The 19406-nt window shown below is 37.7% G+C and overlaps 1 protein-coding gene across 5 annotated transcripts in view; it reads right to left on the bottom strand.

Moving 5' to 3' along the window:
• Nucleotides 1–3336: 3336 nt before the first annotated feature.
• Nucleotides 3337–19406, bottom strand: part of CBLB (Cbl proto-oncogene B) — a 128154-nt gene continuing 112084 nt past the window's right edge. For 4 of the 5 annotated variants that reach the window (XM_042031631.1, XM_042031627.1, XM_042031632.1 and 1 more), the window contains 5 exons: nucleotides 17746–17825; nucleotides 17515–17646; nucleotides 16092–16229; nucleotides 13537–13656; nucleotides 3337–7625 (listed from right to left, as the gene is read on the bottom strand). In XM_042031631.1, the coding sequence (XP_041887565.1) occupies nucleotides 7363–7625; nucleotides 13537–13656; nucleotides 16092–16229; nucleotides 17515–17646; nucleotides 17746–17825 (733 nt within the window). In that variant the 3' untranslated portion in view covers nucleotides 3337–7362. The remainder of the gene's footprint in view (nucleotides 7626–13536; nucleotides 13657–16091; nucleotides 16230–17514; nucleotides 17647–17745; nucleotides 17826–19406) is intronic. The other variant, XM_042031630.1, reaches the window with a different exon arrangement.

Below are 19406 nucleotides of genomic sequence, written 5' to 3'. Positions count from 1 at the left end.
ACTATGGCACAGATCACTCTGGAATGATACATGCAGGAACATAAAGCCCTTTTCATGTTACCCTGTTCTGCCCCAAGCATGGCAAGTAAGATTTCCCCCACTTAAGCGCACCCTTGCACACTACCACTCAAATTCCCCCCTCCACCCACACTCCGAAACACTTCTAAGTTTGCACCAAATGTCCACCCATCTTTTCTCATTTGATTCCCTGCCTCCTGTTTCCATTACACAACATTCCTGCTCCCCCAAGATAATCACAGTTCTAGCACCTCCTTGCTCAGTAAGGTTGTACATCCTCAACTCTTCCCTCACCATCCAGTCGTCCTGTCTCTGGAGGATCTTGTCCAGGTGGGCAATCTACACTTGTATGAGACCTCACGAAATTCACCCATTTCTGTTAGAATTTGGGAAAACTATGTGTATCCTCCCCCAGGCAGCAGCATGCAAACCCACAAACCTTCTATCTCTGGTCACACTCACAGTTTCACCTAAAAAGCTACAAAATTGTCATCAATACAGCCAACATATGGGCAAGGTTACCTGACAAATGAGGAATAAAGGTATTTTGGAGGCCCTTGGTGGAATCATTCAGATATAGTGCTTTTACCTGCTCTGTGTGAGAATTTTCAAGCTACATGACACTTACTACTTTGATATCAAAGGTCTATCTTTTATCCTGGCCGCTCATGGTAATCATTTACCTTTATCTGAAGGAAGTTCCCAATTTCATTGACACACCTTATAAAATTCATCCCTTCCACCTGCTCCTCAATTAGTACTAAAAGTAATCAAATGCATTTGTGACTTTTCAAGATACAAACCAAATTCTATGGACAAACTTCTTAACTCCCATATATTTAGACACAATTCATCTCAAGCATAAGGACTGTTACTAGCAGATGTAGTCTGTGTTGGTTTTTCACATTTCAGAAGCAAAATAGGGATCTGTTGAAATAAGAAGTGGATTTCATCTTCATCCCTGACAACCAAATCATGAAACACAAAAGCACTCTTCCAGGCCAAGAAGGGAATAGGAAAAAATGCCAGTGATACTAAAGAAAACAGGCTTTCTCACAGAATTCTCAATCCATTTTGGATGACCATGCTCACAGAGGCCATTTGGATACAGTACAGAGAATCTGTATAATCACTGAGACAGACAAGGCCAGCAGAACGCTTTATGAGGGACCTCAGAAAAAAGTACAGATGTGGTTGCAAGCTGAGATGGGAAACTGTAAAGTGTCTGTCATCATGGAGAGGAAGGATGTGCTGGTGACTGATGTCACTAAAGAGATTTGGGGTGGGAGAAGAAGATAAAAAACAGTCTTAGAGGGAGCAGATGAGGATACAAAGTGATGCATCTGTTGTGGGACAAAGGTTGGGCTGAACATGGCCAGAGCTGGGATGTAGGAGAGCAGGATAATTTGAATTTTAGTATGTGAGCTTAGGTAATGAAGGTAATACTGACAACAGCCACAGTGAAAAGAAAATAAAAGCTTTAAAATAAAGGCTTCATAATTTTTCAAATTTCAAGACTTTCATATGGACCACACTGAATTGGTAACAAAAATGTGAACAAGAGGAAACACTTGAAAGTCACATATTCAAGCAAGTTAATAACTTCAGCAGACTACCAGCCACTAGCTTCAGGTATTTCTGAACAGCTAATGATGTAAATTTACTTATGTTTGTAAAGAATTTGAAATTCAATGACACTCCATCAGCAAATTAAAAAGTGTTTTCCAAGGGCACTGACTGCACTGTGGTCTGATGAGAACTAGGGAGCAGGTGTTACTTTCAGTGCCCTAATCACCACACACATGAGCAGAAGCCAGCTCTCTATTTTGGAGAAAATGTATGCACCTCCCCAGCTACACAGGGACAAAAGCTTGCCTTGTAAAACATGGATGACTGTAGTAGCTTGACTACAGTGCAGATTCAGCTATCCAGCAGGAGCAGGTATTTTGTAACATGAATACCACAGCCTAGGTTTAGGCTGGCATCACGTGGCGTACTCTCTCCTCCACACTTCACCAGACCAGCAGGTACATCTCAACGTACATACACACATCCTTCCAAAGCCAAGATGATGAGCTTGGAAACCGAGGTGTTTCCAACGAAATCCTTATAAAGCTTTCAGGATTTTTGCTAGCATTCAAACACTTTATGAGCAGAATGCTATTTCACACTTCCCTCTGCTGCTAAAACCCTGGCATCCCATTCCTAAACAGTGTGACTTCTAAATAAGACACGCTGTCCTCAGAGTAGGACACTTCCCTGGAGAAGAACCCAGTAACTGAAAACTGGAAAAATCGTAACAAACACTCCTTCATGTGCACTAGATCCCCAGGCAATTCACTCTAGCTAAATCTGGCACGGCAACAGGAGAGAGGGGCTTGGATTGTTATGATAAAATTATCTTCTGTCTAGTTGTCTGCTCCTCTCCCATCCTGCTGGCTACTGTGGCACTTACTGCAATAAAAAAAGCTGTTTTCCAAGCAGTATTGTTGTAGTTGGATGGGCTGATTTCTTCACAGATCCAGACAGATGCAAGCAGCTTCACAGTGAGAAGATCAATATTCAATGGGTACTATGCTTTTACTTCTGGCAGGTCTACAAAGCAAGAATCTTGTCACAGTTCACATTATTCTGAGTCTTTTAAGTTCCTTACAATGTTCGGGATGCTTATGCAATTAAGTTTCATAAATATAAGATTTATTTTGTGATTTAAGATTAAGATTTGGGAATTAGCATTTATTCTAAGTAAGAATTTCCAGTGCTAGACATGAAATCATCTAAGGCCAAATGGAATGTTCAGATGTCACAGTAACACACAGTGTTGTAAAATCTAAGCTTATCAATTTCCTGATGGAAACTTACTGACCCTGATAAATGGAAGCAGGTATCTGGTACAGAACTAATGACTGGATCTATCAAACAAAAATTCCTGAAACATTCCTAGAGCACCCAGCTGCTAAAATTTGTTTGTAACACAATGAAATAACACCTAACTTTCATATAACAAAAGTAAAAATGACAGAAATAGGCACCTATAGTACTAAAGACAAGTATCCCAAACAGGTAACTTCTCTAGTTAGTAATATGACTAGTGACATATACAGTGGACAAGGATTTAACACACTGAAGGAAGTACCACGAAAATCTCAGCATTGAAGGCCTAATCCAACAGGAGGGAACAGTGTTGGGGTTTAAATAGCAACACTTGTACTGTCATGCATAGTAGAGGGGTTAGATTTTCTAAACTTTTTCCAGGATGCTGGGATACAGTAACACAAAAAAAACTGTTTCAAACAGCTAGGTTTTTTTTTTTCTTTTACATTAAGAGTACAATGCTTGAGAAGGTAAATGCACAAGATATTAAAAAAATACCAGTGTCAGCTTGTTGTAATTTTCTTCAGGAAAAAATCCCGCAAATTAATATACAGTCGGACTATGTGTTCACCACTTTGGATTCTAAATATTTAATGGTTAGCGTCTTTCTGCCATACAACTGTTACATGCACATTCCAAAAATTACTGCCAATTTATTAACTTTTACTCCTGAAATTTAGAAATGAGGTAATGTATGGGGATATAAAGGACATGTCTCAATGCAATGATTCACCTTATTTTAGAGCAAGGCCTCATTTTTGTGGCTTACAAAGCAATGGTTTTTAAAGCCCCTACACAGGATAGGCTATGTTTCTAAAGCATCATAGGAAAAGTGGTAATATTCAACAACAGAGACAGAGTCTTGAAAAAGCACGGACTAACCCAACATTTTCTTAACATTAATTTTATAAAATACCTTACATGAACAGATAAAGAACTTGAGCATACATAATAACCAAAATTTAAAAAGACTGTTGAATAAAATATAAATTAATTGAACACATCACTAAATTTGCCACGTTAGACAAGTTTATAAAAGGCATTTTCAGATAAAATAGTTATTTGAAAGAAAATCCTTCAAAATGGAAATTGATGAAGTCCTTCTTCAAGAAGTCACTCCTAAAAGCCCTAAATTCCAGGTCATCAGGTAGCACCTGAATTTGCTTTGAATACGGTGTTCATTTGCTTCAAACATTTGTCAATATTTAAGACACAAATTTAAATGCTTTCAGGTCAGAGTTGTCAGTGCAAAGTAAAGCTTCAAGCTGAAAACGAGAGAAATATGACAGAAGAAATGATCCTGGTACAAAACTTCCTAAATTCACATTATAAAAAAGCTGTGCCAGATGCACTCTTGAGATACTGGACATTAACAAATGTTACCAGTGGCCATTTTAGGGTTCCAGACAAGCCATTAACATGGCTAATTATATTAATTTCCTTTATCTTTATCACCATTTAAATTTTTCCTATACATAGCCTCTGGAAAAGATCTGTGCTGCTGCTGTCCACTTGCTCTGCTCAACTTCTGATTCAGCCAATTTGCTCAAAATGCAGTAACTTAGCCAAAAGGAGAGAAGAGGTGAGGCCAACAGACATCACAAGGATGGTCTAAAGACTGCAGTGCTGGAACAAATACAATAGCACATGTTTCTGAGTTTAACCAACTTTGTTCACCCAAGCACTCTCATTCAAGTCAATCTTCCTTAAAATTATGTAAGTGCATAACACACTGCCAGGCTCAAACCTTTAAGTTTTCAAAGGTTAAAAATACATTTAGAGAACTATGTCTTTAGAGAACTAGACTGCAGCCAGATTAATTTATATTAAGCCTATTAATTCCTGCAGAGTAAACATCAACACTCTAGCAAAGCAATTTTGATGTTTGACTTTAAAACTACTAACCAAAACAGGTTTGAAACAGTCTGCACATTCCACTATTTAGAAGTGCTATCAGCACACTCATTTAAGATTAATGGAACTCTTTTCAAGTTACCACTCGGAATATTGCTCATTAAGTTTGGCTTTCTAACACAAAATAAAAAAAAGGTGTCACTGGTGGTCACAACCAAAAAGGAGAAGGAAAACTTTAAAAACCTTAATCTATCAGGCAGCAGTTCCAGCCTCTAATTGAAATATAAGGATGTAATTTATACTAAGCTGCTGCATAAAAAAGAGAAAATTAGTTCTTCATTACAGTTCAAAATTTCAAAACTCAATCTGCAGATTGTTTGTTCATCCTTGTAAAGTGGTTTTTTTTTTTTTTTTTCCACTGTCATCATTGCTATGCTGGCAGTTATGCTAGAACCTCATTTCAGTAATTCCAGTACAGCCAGAGTGTGTAATTTAATAGCATGAATCATTTTGAATTTATAGCTAGCTAAAATGCTACAGGGATGTTGCAAACAAACCAAATGAACTAGAGTGTTCAATACTACACAAAACTTTCTCCCAAAACAGAGGAAAGAGATTAACTTGAACCAAAACCACAGAACGTAACTTACACCAAAATTTTTCCTAAGCTGTACTCGAGGAATGAACAATTAAAGGAAGATGCAAATGTCTTTTCCTGGAATATAAACTCAGAATTGTTTGCTTAAATCAAAATGGAGCAGCAGCTCTTCCCTATACCCCGTATTCTCCTGATCATCTTTTATCACTGAAGCAGATTAACGATATCCACACTATGCTTTGTGATGCTACAAAATAATTTAATTAGTTTTAAGAATAAGATTTTTGATGAAACAACAGGACTTTGAGATAACACAGTAATTTCCAATGGGTGTTCTCAGTTATCTCAAATCCTGCAGTTCAGCCACATGCTGTCTTTAAAAACATCTTTGCAACAAATGCACTGGGCTGATGAGATCTGATCCAGTAAGTGATACAAATTTTAGCACTTGCTCAGAGTGAAAGAGAACACTAACAGCTGAAAGAGAATAATGAATATATACTTCACACCCAGCCTGGCACACTGAAAATTTTCATGTACTCGTCACATCTCAAAATGAGAAAAATATTCTAACTACCACAAGGTTTTTTTTTTTCAATAGTATTAGAAGAAAAGATTTCCAAGTTTCCTAAAAAAACAGTAAAGCAGCAATCTTAAGAATTGTTCTGAAAATATCTGGACTCAACTTTGAAGGTACTCAGAACAGAGTTGTCGTCTCTCTCTTTTTTAAAATCAGGAAGATTTTTAAGTTGGCTTGCATCAACTTGGGCTCAAAAATAAAATGTCGAAGTTTGGAGTATCACTAACCAAGTAAAGCAAAAATGTATTTCCAACTAAGCAGCTGGAAAGTGAGCGGATGAATTTGGGTGTTAAACACATCCTTGAGGAATATAAAGTGTACAGGGGAGGGAGGAGGTTACTGAAGAACTTTGCAAAAAATATTGCTACAGTAGCATTAGGAATTAACAGTGCATCAAAGATTTAAAGTTTCCAAGTTAATACAAACTGATCCAAGCCACAATGAACCACAGGATAATCACTCAAACAAAACATTAACCGCATTCTACTTTACTGAAGCTAGAACTGGAATTTACCTGAATACCTTTAATATCATTGAAAAAGATTTGTTTTAGTCTTGCCATGAAGAACTGGTGCCATTAGCATGTAATCAAAACACAGTATTATTATGTGCATTTGGCTTTTTTTCAACATCTGCAATCAAATACTCAAACTGGAAAGAGATTTTACATGTGAGAACTCAGTATCACTGTTGCACGAAGTGTTTTATTTGTTGGTTGGATTTTTTTGTGGAAACTGTATATAAAAGACCTTGAGGACTACAGGTCATGGAATTCTTGTCAAACAGAAAGCTGCCCAACATTACTGTCAAAATACCTTTAAAAAGGCAGTTCACAGAATAATGTATTTTACATTCAGATATCTCCTCTCTCAAAAGCAAAGGAATCTCAGAAGAAAAAAAAAAATCAGTAGTGAAGGCCACATACTTTTTGCATTTGATGAGCTGAAATGCAAAAAACAATTAAAGCATCTTGTAAAAGAAAAAAAAAGACCAAAAAACACAGAACTTCTGGAAAGTGATGATTTAGTTGATGGAGTGGTCAGCATGGAAACTGTTGGGAATGCTACAGCAGAACTGACCACAAGTACAAGGGAATATGAACAGGACGTAGTACAGGCACAAACTAGAAAACTGTAACTTGCCAACTTGTAAACAAGAAAAAGCACTTCACAGATTAAAAGTTCTAGGGAAGTAAACTTTTTTAAATTACTTTGTAAGTTCAACCCTGATTTAAAAAAGTATGGCTAGCAAAAATACATAAGCCTCAGCATATTTATAAGTCTTGATCAGAGCAGCCAGGAGCCTTTGATAAACGGCTGGAAACAAACACCCTTCTAGTAAGGATGGAAGAAAAATATTCTGTTCTGTTCTTCCTCTCATTGCCCAATCCACATGTGTATCTGTAGAATTCATACACTCCAAGAAAATCTTGATGCTGCTATAGATTGAGACGTGGGGAGACTGGTGGAGGAAAACAGACAAACTCTCTTAAAATGCTGCGGGCCACGTCAACGTTATTCTGGGCAATTTCCAGTGCCCTCTTGACTTCTTCAAAGGAATAGCCCTCTCCCATAAGTTTTGCAATTTTTGCATCCACATTTTCCATGGAACTGTCAGAGCTGTATGCTTTCCTGTGATGTATTTCTGGTGCAGTTCTCCGAGGAAGTGGTTTAGGGGGCCTGGCTGGTGCTTGCGAACCATCTGTTTCAAATAAAAGGGATAAAAATCATTATAAATTGGCCTGAGACACTGTTATAGGTTGGTCAAACCTCATGAAACTGTTTAAAAAATAAAATTCTAAAGGAACATGAAAAAATATTTTAGTTAACCAATATATCTCATTTTAAAATTCTGACAGAAGCTTAAGTCCTCAAGAACATCCAAAATGGAAATAAAGTAGCAATATACTATTTTAATAACATGATAGGAACATGCAATTTACAATCTGGATTATCTAAAGTTGGAAGAAAAATAAAGTATGCTGCAACAGCAAAGACAGCGGAAATAGCCAGTCAAACTTTTAAAGGTTCTCCACTCTCAACCCACAGTTTGAGAACTTCTTATTTTAAAAAAAACCCGCCCAAAACAACAAAACAAACTAACAAAAAACCCACAAACAAACAAAAAAACCCAAACAAGTTCCCCCTCTACAAAAACAAATAAATAAGCAAAACCCAAACACAAATGTGATCACAGCTTTATCAAGAACCATAAGTTGTGTAGAAGAGGAATCCAGACAAATACGCCTGAGGGAGAAAAATCCTTAATTTATGGGTCCATCTTGCAGATTCTGTTCAGTCAATTGCTATTCATTTCATGCACAGCAGCTACACATAAGCACATACATAAGTGGTTTCTCAAAAAGACGTCTAGTCCAACTATTCCCACGATGAAAACAGAACACGCTCCTTCCTCTCCAGTCCCCCTTTAGAAACATCTCCTGGCTCCTTATCCTCTATGGAAAGGTCACCTTCACAGTTAATGCTGGTGGCAAAGAATCAGGATGGGCTGGTGAAGAAAAGCTAATATTCAAACTTGCTAATCTCCGAGTCAAGAGTTTCGTGCTTAAGTAAACTTAGTGCTTTACTGAAACCTCTTTATCCTCACTGATTCCACAATAAGAAGCTTAAATACAAGTAGGCATAGCACAGAAAACACTTTTAAGAGCAAAGTATTTAAAAAATTAAAAAGTCTTTAATCCCTCAAAAAGGGTTCTAACAAGTCCTATCAACAGTGACTTTGATAGATAAATTAGAGGAATTTCTGGCTGTGATACTTCCTGTTTACTTACACTGAGAGCAGTGGCATTTTCCAGTGTTAAGTACTTCAGAGGCAGTTCTTTAGGCATGGAAGACATGTTGCAACCTTATCATAACCACTGGATAGAGAACTATAATTCAAACCAAGTGCATGAAACACTTCAGATAAATGAAAGCAGTTCACACTAGAGCATGTCTAATCCAGGTGTATTTTTCTTTCAGTTAGTTTTTCCATCAATTCGGATGAGTGTTACTATGAAATTTAATTTCACTTCTTAATTCAGAGTTAATAGTACCTTTAGCAGAATGGTGATATTCATATAATAAAGGGATGAAAGACATTTGATTAAAGATTTACAGTAAGGGGCTAAGACCTACAGGTAGTAAGAGCTACTTCATATTTGTTTTGATTTTTTTCCTCTGTGAAAATAAAAAGAATTCTGTAAATGATAAACATTCTAATAAACACACCTGAAGCAGATCCAAACCTCCTATGAAGGTATGGAAGATCCATTAAACACTTCTCTGAGAAATTAACTATAGCTCAGGAAATGCGGTTATCACTAAAAACTGAATCAGAAACAAGCTCGAATTTCTCACTTCACTTATTTTAGAAAACTCAAGACTGTAAAAGAATAATATGCTTTATCTTTAGAATAATAGCACATCATGTTAAAACCAATCACTTTGCTTTCACAAACATTCAATCTGTTTTAATATGTACATTCCATTACGGACTTCATTTCTATACAGTATGAAACAAAATTAATTTACAAACTTTACATTTTCCCCTGGGCTTGAAGTACAGAAGAAACTCCTTATGCATAAATCAGATCCCGTGCTTGTGTTACATGAGGATATTTTTGCTTGCCTCAGTCTAATACAGGCTTAAAACTAAAGCTATTTCTTGTTTAAAACCTTCACTTCGCTGAAGCTTTCAAACAAATTTTATTAAGCAATCACATAATTTAGAAAAGTCATTTTTAATTCTGTCAGCAGATTTGAAGCACAGGCATTTTATTCTCACTACAGTGACATCTCTCTGTAGCACAGATACTTTGAGATCTTCAGCACTCTCAATTTCCATTATTATTTTTTTAAACGCTGACATCTCTTTCAGTATCTTCACATCCATATAAAATTTCAGCTAAAGCTGGGTATCGTATTGGATCCTGAGCTTAAAGATACTAAGCCTAAGCTGCATGTCCATCTGGACACTCAGATAGAGGTATTAAGCAGGACTTTTCTTCCCAACCTCCCATCATCTCTGATGTTTCAGCCACCACAGATGTCTAACTAAAAATTCAAATAGATTTTCTAACCGTGCAATTCAATTAACAATATTCACCACGAGCAGCTTCCTCCACCGCTCACATTTCTGTAATTCAGCACTAGACTGAACCCTTAGGTAAGGGGTTAGTATAAAGGCAGACACAGGCTCATTTAGTAAGTGTTTAAAGCATGGAAGCAGTGGTGAGAGCTCTATGGCACACTGGGAGGAGGCTATTTGTAACAATGCCAACTGTCTGTTCCTCTCTGCTGTGAAATGCCCTTCTTTTCTTCCCTCACTGCTTTTCCTGGATGTGCCTTGGTTTTTCACTGACAGACTGAGGAGCATCAGAGAAGCAGGTGACAAAGGCTTGCTGTGCAAGGCCCTCTGTGGAACAGTGGCAAGCAGCTACACCTAACCTAACTGGGGTACAGGAACAAAGCACACCCAGGGGACACGTGCTCTAAGGAACTCAGAGAGCAGGGAGAAGGCAAGGGAAGGACTCACTGCACACACTGCTCCATCAAGCTGTTAGGCACCACCTTCATATTTTACAATACTGTGGATTACATTATTTCCCCTAGTGTTAACTAAATACACCCTGGAATAATAGTCTTGTATAAAGGAATCCAAATTTGCAAGTGTTTTCATAAGGCCAACTGAGTGAATGAATAGGCAGCAGGCAAATATACTTAACCAACCATTTGAATCTGTATCTTACAGAATAGCTAAGTTCAGCGAAACACAGCAGACATCTATTAGAGGTTTAATTTTCTTCTTCCTTTCCCTCTTATCATTGGCTGTGCTTAGGCAAAATATTCTGACTACTAGCAATATCACAGAATCATAGAATGGTTTGGGTTGGAAGGAACCTTACAGATCATCTAATTCCAACTCCCCTGCCATGGGCAGGGACACCTTCCATTAGACCAGACTGCTCAGAGCTCCATCCAGCCTGGGCTTACACATTTCCAGGGATGAGGCATCCACAACTTCCCTGGACAACCTGTTTCAGAGCCTCACCACCCTCACAGTAAAGAACTTCTTCCTGATACCTCATCTAATCTCTTTCAGTTTGAAGCCATTCCCCCTTGTCCTGTCACTACCTGCTCTTGTAAAAAGTCCCTCTTCTTTGTTTTAGGCTCCCTTCACGTACTGGAAGGCCACAATTAGGTCACCCCAAAGCCTTCCCTTCTCCAGGCTGAACAATCCCAACTTGTCTCAGCCTTTTCTCATAGGAGAGGTGCTCCATCCCTCTAATCACCGGACTGGTCTTCTCTGGACTCACTCCAGCAGGTCCATGTCTTATGTTGGAGGCGTTTCTCCAGGTGGGGTCTCATGACAGCAGAGCAGAGGGGCAGAATTCCCTCTCTTGCCCTGCTGGCCACACTGCTTGGGATGCAGCCCAGGACAAGTTTGGCTTTCTGGGCTCTGAGCACACATTGGCAGCTCATGTCCAGCCTCTCATCCACAGCACCCCCAAGTCCTATCTCCTCTTCTTGCTCTTTTTGTAACAATCATAAACAGTTGTATATAAGAAGCTTGAGAAACCATGCCTTTGGGGGAGTGGGTTGTATGGCTGAGTACTGTTTCTGAACTGTTCGATACTGGATACCCGAATTAGAGTAAATTTCTCGGTATACATTAAGGATTCAGTTGAAGATCATGACAGCAATCTTAAAAACAGTGAAAGTGAAGCAGAGAAGTTAAAGCACTGCCCATGCTACTCTAGGGACCCAGTGGCTAAATTATAATTAGATTTTAGAGCGAACTTCATTTCTTTCTCAGCTAGTTCAAAGAATCACCTTACAAAAGCAATGAAATGAAGAAGTTCTTAAGTGAGCTGATTAGTTCAGAATAAATGCAAAATCAAAGTTCTGAATACAGTTACACTCTCTACATTGTCTTTTTACATCACAGATGAAGGTGAACCAGTTCATCCTGAAGCTCATCAGCTCTGTCCTTTGGAATTACTGCCACTGTAAAAACAATTTTCCAATTAAGAGAATGACATGATCTATCACATAGTTTTCATCTAATTGAAATTAAATGGAATATCTTGCTGCATATCATGCTGATTTAGAATGATATTTATAGCAAAAGCTGACACGTGAGTGTTTTAGAAGATGGCTGTGGGAAACACAGATAGGAAAGTATTAAGTGACACCACAAATCTCCAAGTTCTTAACTAGCAAGTATTCTGCAGTTGATTTAGGAAAATTAAAAACTGTTCTACCCAAGAAGTGCAAAAATTGCAGGAAAACTCCATAGCTTTAAAAGTAGTTACATCACTGTCATAATTGGCACTTTAAGAGACCTCAAAACACCCTGAATAAATTGAGCCAGTATTTTAAGACAAACAGATCCCTCACAATGCCACATATAAAGCATGTGTTATAAACTCCTTTCTTCCAACAATTGGAAACAAAAAGAGAAACAGCTATATTTGTAAAGATACTCTCCCAAAAGAGATAGTATTTACCAAAGGTATCACACTGATTCTCAATTATGCTATTCATTAAAAAATAAGTAAGCCTGAAGAGAGCTACCGAAATTTCCCATCATTTAAGCTGGAAAAATATATTCTTTTTTTCCCTACACCCCAACAGCATGAAACTCTGTATTCCTGAGAAGGAGAATGTAATTACTACTAAAAATATATCTTTTTTTCCACTTGGGAATGTTGCAATTGAACAACGGTGATTATTACACCTGAAAGACTAGAGAAAAGTCCCTTCTTTATGCATTAAGAAGTCTTTACACACAAATTTATCTTATCTGGAGAATGATTAATGGTACAAAACATCACTTGGCTTTTTCTCTGTGTGGTTTCTTCATACAGCAAAATAATGTGTCTGGGACAATCCCTCCCCTCCCCCATGTACTACGCACATCTAAAGAAAAGAACATTTTTCTAAAAACTGGTGAAAGTACTTTGAAATACAGGTAATACTGTTATTATTTTTATTCACTTCAGTAGATTTCCTTTAAAGTTTACTATTTTTGTTGCCTGAAAACCATAACCAAAATTTCTTTGGCAGAGGAATTGTTTCTACTGTACCTGTTCCAGAAGACCAAATTTTAAGTGGTTTTGAGTCTTGCTGTTTTATTAAGAAACAAAGTTTCTTAGAAATTCAGACAGACATATCAGCAAAAAAGACTGAAAATAATAATACTTTAGAGAGTGAAGCTACTATTTTTTTGTTTAGGAGAAATGAAACAAAGATGGAAATCACATGTTTGTGCTCCTTGCAGTCCTTCTGGTCTCTTGTGAGCTTGAAAGATGGCAGGAAAACCTCTGCCTTTCTCAAAAAGTAAGGAACACTAGAACTCACAAAAGCATTCATTTTGACAGCTAGTAAAATTGATGCCATAGTATCTACACCTACAGACAAGTAGCCACTTCTACCCTGATTGCAGATCTTCAGTCTCTGTTATCCTTTGATGATTTCATACTTTTGTAAAGCAGTATTACCATTGTCATTTGCTGCACAGGATGACAAAAAACTCATTGGACTTTATGGATGAAAGTTATTTTCTTCATAAACTTGTAATTTTCTACAAGAACAGTTTTCTGCCTTACCTGAAGATGGAGGAAGTTGATCATAATCTTGAGATGTCCTATTTGTTTTGACATTTTCTGCAGGTGCTCTCCGAGCAGGTGGCAAAGGAACATGACCAGTTACTGGGTCAAAATGGGGATCTGTGATAACAGAACAAAAAATGTGTCTTAGAATAATTAGAATTATTATTGGAGGGAGGGCTGAAGCATAGAAGGTAGGATTAAAACAGCCTCCCATCACGCAGAGGAACCATGAATCCAGAGGTGTCCCCCCACAGCACATGCACGTACACCTCCAAATTCAGCATTCATAGTACACATGTTAAGTATGATTTGAAGTGACAAACATAAGAGCACAACTTAAAGGTGGTCTGTCCTACACTGACCGTGGTCTCCTCTGTTCACATCCATGAGGTACTTTTCAACTACACAACCTTGACACTGCTGGGATTGTGCCTGGCAAAGCACAGGAGAAGTTGCAGTGACTGAAGCAGCACAATCAGAAACATCCCAGCTATTCAGTTTGCTTAGAGCTTCATTACACTTCTATGCTTTGCAGTTCACAAAGACTGCAGGGCTGATTTCATACTCATACAGTCCCAGCTATGGGTAAATATTACAGGGACAAAATTTTAAAAATGAGAGAAAAATAGTCCTGGTATATTGTGTCCTCCTTTTCTCTTTTCCTTGTCTACCAAAGATGCTGCTGAGCAAGTGTAACATCATTCTGGATCTGGCTTCTGCTCTGGACTCAGTGCTTGTAGAGTGCTTGTTTTGTATGTGAATGCAACTTTTTGCTGGTGTTGATGAAGAGATTATTATTCTAATCTGACAGGCTCTGATGGATTGCTGAGAAATCACCCTCAAGACTTGTATGGAAACCAATCATCAAAAACTCATCATAAATCTTCTACAGCAGATTATGTGACAAGATGCAAAGTGAGTAATATGGCTTTAGAAATACCACATGAATAAAAAAAGACCAACTCACACAACCATGCATGCCTAAGTAGATGCATACACTTCTAAGATTAATGAGAACTGCTGCTGTATGATTGTATTCCCTATGCAAATATGAAGAACAATACATGGCTGCAGATACATATTCCAGATATTTATTTTAAAGCTATTAAATGTTTTTTAACACTATCAGTGACATTCTTAGATTATTTGGAAGTTACACTTAAAAATTTAAAACTCTGCATGTTTCTGGGAATTGGGCACAGACAGATGGAGCTTGTGTACATCTGTGTGTGAGGGCTCCTATTTTTCCTCTCCATTCCCATCAGACCTGAACAGTGCAGTGCGTGTTTCTGCATCAGATGATAAAATTGAGGCACCCATCCAGACTAGACTGCTGAAGATTACATTTTTTTATTTTGAAGCGTAGAAGATAAACTACACTGTATTTATGAACATCAACCTTTAAATTCTGTAATGTGCTAAGTCCTTTCACCTGGATGTGTTCAGAAATTTAGATGAGAAGGTAACACGCTGAGTTGGATTTCCATTATAAAATACACACAGATTTGCAAATTACTCAATGTCAGGCCTTGACTGATAGCAAAACATAATAAAAACATTCCATAAAAGGTCACTGTCCCTTTCACCCCACAGTGAGTTCCACTCAAGCAGGTCAACCAAACACCAGACAACCTGTGAGGCCATCATGCAGCTGCACATGACTGCCTGTCATCCACATTCTGGCCTTCCTGTGAAACTATCACCACAACACTTCATTTTATCCCCCTCCATAGAGCCTCTAAGAGAAACAGAGAGGGGAAAGACAACATCTAACCCCACCACAAGGCACATCATCCCTGAAAATATTCACAGCAAAGGTAAACTTAAGACACCAACATTCTTTGAAAGCTTCCACAGAGAAAAAAAAAAAATCACTTCACAAACATGGCTTATAACCCACAAAAATCCTGTTGTAATCTGTAGCGTAATCAGCAAATGTATTCAACTTCATTAACCTGAAAATCAAACTCTTTTCAACTCAAAGACAAAAATAGTGAATTGTGAATACAGTTTTTATACCATTTACAAGCAAAATACCAGACTGAATGTGTCACAGTGATTTACAGGGAGAGAGAGATAGGTGAAAACCTGACTTAGCAAAAAAGGTTATTTGCCTTAGTAAACAGGTTATGAACCCCAGGACCTAGCAATTGTGTTCATAATATAGTTTTGTAGCGGAATTCTTTTCCCTTACTTTCCAGATTCTTCTGCAGTTTCAACTTGAAAATAACCCCTATGAATTACATTTTACTGTTGAAAACAATGGAGTTGACAAAAAGATTACACTAATATTACAGATTACAACAGAAAACTAAAATGTACAAAATTTCTAGCTTGGTATGGAAATATTGACCTTATTTTATTACTTTGTGATAATGAAAAATGAAGTCTTTATCATCTGAGTAGCTTCACCTTCACCTTTATAAAATTTGATTTTTTAGTATTTTGTATAACGAGTTCTTGAGACCTGATGACAACTTTATCACTGAACAGATAAACTTCTGAAGTAAAGGAAAATGAAATAAAATACATTGTTTCCTCTGTATTCCTACCAGAATGAAGGAATAGTTCATGCCCTGAAGAGGGTCGGCTCCCTGAGCCAGCAGGTTTTGTGTGCTCGATCATGCTGTGCCGGGCAGGTGGTGGTGGTGGTGGGAGTGAGGGGGGTGAGCTATCAAATGCATCTTCACCTGCAGTTTAGAAATGAATTATTAGATGAGCAAAACTTCATTAAGAACTGCAGAATAAAGAAAAAAGCTTATTAACTTTATTTTTCTCTGTCTGCTGAGGCCTTTACTCCTACAGTTGATCTAAGCAATTCAGTGACTCCAGTAATGAAACTGTAAACCTGACTGTTAATACCCACAGTCCTCTTCTAATACATGCTCTGAATGACCTTTTGCAGTGCTCAGTTTCTTTTCTGGGATGGAAGGAGAGATTGCTTTTAGTGACTCAATTGCCAAGAGTGTACTACAATGAAAGCTTCACTGAGTATCATGGTAGAGTAACAGCTGTATTTCAGTGGCTAAGCAAGAATATTTATATAAAAACACCAATGCTGACTACACTGAATCTACTACATTTGTACTGTGTATTATCTCTATCTGCTGTTCAGAAGCTCTGACTCCAGACATAAACTGAATTTTCTAGAGCTTGGCAAAAGAATGCACCTCTTATACAAAGGTGGCGCAAGCAGGACTAGAGTTACCAAGCACCATGGTTTTTTAGGTGTTCTTTTGCCTTCATTTCTCCTGCATCTCAGGAATACTTCAGGGACCAGAGAGAGCATAGCGTTCAAATGTTCAAAAGGTTTTATGGAACTAGAAAATTGGATGCTGACACATACACACAGACACAACCATGCAGCTGAGTTTGTCAATGAAGGTGTGGGTGGTCCCCAAGCACAGCATCAATATATATGCAGAGATCACTGATTTTTGTGTAGGAGAACAGAACAGAAATCAGGGTTGGAAAAAAGAGCTTTTGGTGACTGAAGACAGCAGTGAATTTTAAACTGTACCTTGTTGGTGGAAAAAAAAGCCAGATATTAACTTATTGATTTAATTTAGTGGTTTGGATTTTTACTCAAATACCATCTTTTGGGCATTCTTCTTTTTATTTGACAAAATAAATTGAATTATTTAAGCTACAGGAGGAAAAATGCTCCACTACTGCATTAAATTGCAATGCTCAAACTTCTTAGTAAGGGACAATTAAAATTTATTTTAGGAAAAATGGTTTTTACTTTTCTGTATAGCTGGAATACTGATTTAGTATACCCTTTTGTCTGTCTCAAGTGAGGCCTTACAAACAGACTCCAAATGACACAAACATTGACTTACAGCTGTAGTTTTTAGCTCATAGCCTGTTTGGTACTCCTAACATACTCAACACTGGCTGTTTTTCAGTAAACACGGCATTTAGTTCATCTGGGCAGTGTTAACCATTACATGTAATCAGCAAAAAGTCTGCAACCTAAAGGGGGCACCAGAAGATCATAATCGGAGGGTGTCCTGCTGAGCAAAGAGCTGTGTTTGGGGTTGTCTCTGGCAGGAGGCCGTGCAGGTGGCAAAGGTACCGGAACAGTAGGTGCATCATAGACATCTCCTGAATGACACAACCACAAGAGGTGAATGTTTTCCTGCTGCACCCCTAGGGCAGCACAGAGTAAATAATCTTGACGAACAGCGAAAAATAAAAACATACCTGACTCTGGATGTTTAGATTTCTTTATCTCAGAAGTAGCACTGTGTGTTCCATTTGCACATTGACCGTTCTCACACACCCTGAAGACAGACATGAAGCAGGAAGCAATCAACCATTTAGCCAAGCATTAATTCCCTGAATGAGCAGTACCTGGCAGTTCACTACATGGAAACGAATGAAGGACAATAAGCAGCACCAAGTTTAAAACTTACATTTTTTGATATTGAGAGCAGATAATGGTTAACCCTCACTAAAACTGCTTTGAAGGATTATACTGCTTTCTTGGTCATGTATTGATATGGCTTAAAAAAACAAAGGCTGCAATGCAAATTAGATGAAGAACTAACATTAAACACAGTCCTCGCTTCAGAACTCAAGTCATTAGTTTATTCATCACATGTCACAGATTCAGCCCTAGTTCACTTTCCCAGATGCTGAATTTTCCCTAGCAGAAATAGGAAAAAAGGGAAATGTGGGTTTTGGTAATTATCCACACCAAAGCACACAGAAAAACCATTAAACAAAACATAAGAACAACAAAAAAATCCGAACAGAACACCACAACGCCCCACTAATATTAATAAATTTCAACTCAACTTTGCAAACATTAAGAAAAAACCCAGTGAAAACCCCAAAACTGAACTAGCCAAAGCAGTTTTACAGGAAGATATTAATCTCTGTATCAAAAAGCTGACTCTTACTGATACTTCTACCAGAGTTTACTGATTTTTTTTTTTAATGGAAGTATATTCTGCCCTCATAACTAAACAACAGTATCAAATTAATATGAAAATCACCCAACCAAACAGTAAAGAGTGCCTACAATCTTATCAAAAATACTGGAGATTATTTTTGTAAGAAGACTTTGTTCAAATATGGCAGGGAAAAATAGAGAACAAGCCTTTTCATAATATTAAATATTGTTTAAAAATACAAAAGAACCAGGAAATACAGAAGAACCAGCTCCTGTCACAGCTGTGGGCCCTGCATACTCAGAAAGAATCAAGAGAGTTTCCTTGGGAAAAGGCCACCATGCTAAGCAATTCCAGCTTAACGATAAAAACCCCATCCCACCATGCACCATTATTACTAAACACTGGGAAATCTCCTAGAGTTATATAAAGCTAAAATTTCAGATTTGGGGTTTTTACCAACAGTGTTAATAAACCTACCAGCTTTGGCCACAAGGAAAGGAGGAATGAATAAGGGTCTAGAGTAATTTAAAATACATAAACAGGAAAGAGGAAATGCATTTGTGGTCCCAAGAGTTACAACTAGGAGCAATGAAATAAATACAAGAATAGTTCCAAGATTTAAAAACAAACAAACCAACCAAATGAGACAAAAAACCCAAAAAAGCCCCTAATGGTAAGAGAGATTCTGCTATAAATTAATTCCCCCAGAGAAGTGGTAAAGGAGTGCTGTTTCTTTCTTTGACATTAGATCAGTTCAATCTTTCAAATGCAGCGGATGCAACACTTCCTGTGACTCCTCACCACATACACTAAGTAACTATTTTCTACTCTAATGTTAATCTATTCTGCATTTTCAAGAATGTAACCAGCCACAGGGAGCAAGGTAACTTAGCATGGCACCACTTCAGAAGTATTCAGTTCATGATGAGCCCAGCTAAGAGATCAGTTTACAAACGATGCTGAAAT

The sequence above is a fragment of the Corvus kubaryi genome, unplaced genomic scaffold, assembly GCF_017639235.1.
Source record: "Corvus kubaryi isolate FWS band 111438036 unplaced genomic scaffold, C.kubaryi_AGA036_p1.0 37341, whole genome shotgun sequence".
NCBI lineage: Eukaryota > Metazoa > Chordata > Aves > Passeriformes > Corvidae > Corvus > Corvus kubaryi.
The sequence above is the reverse complement of the archived record's forward strand: the minus strand, read 5'-3'. Positions and strand labels throughout refer to the sequence as shown.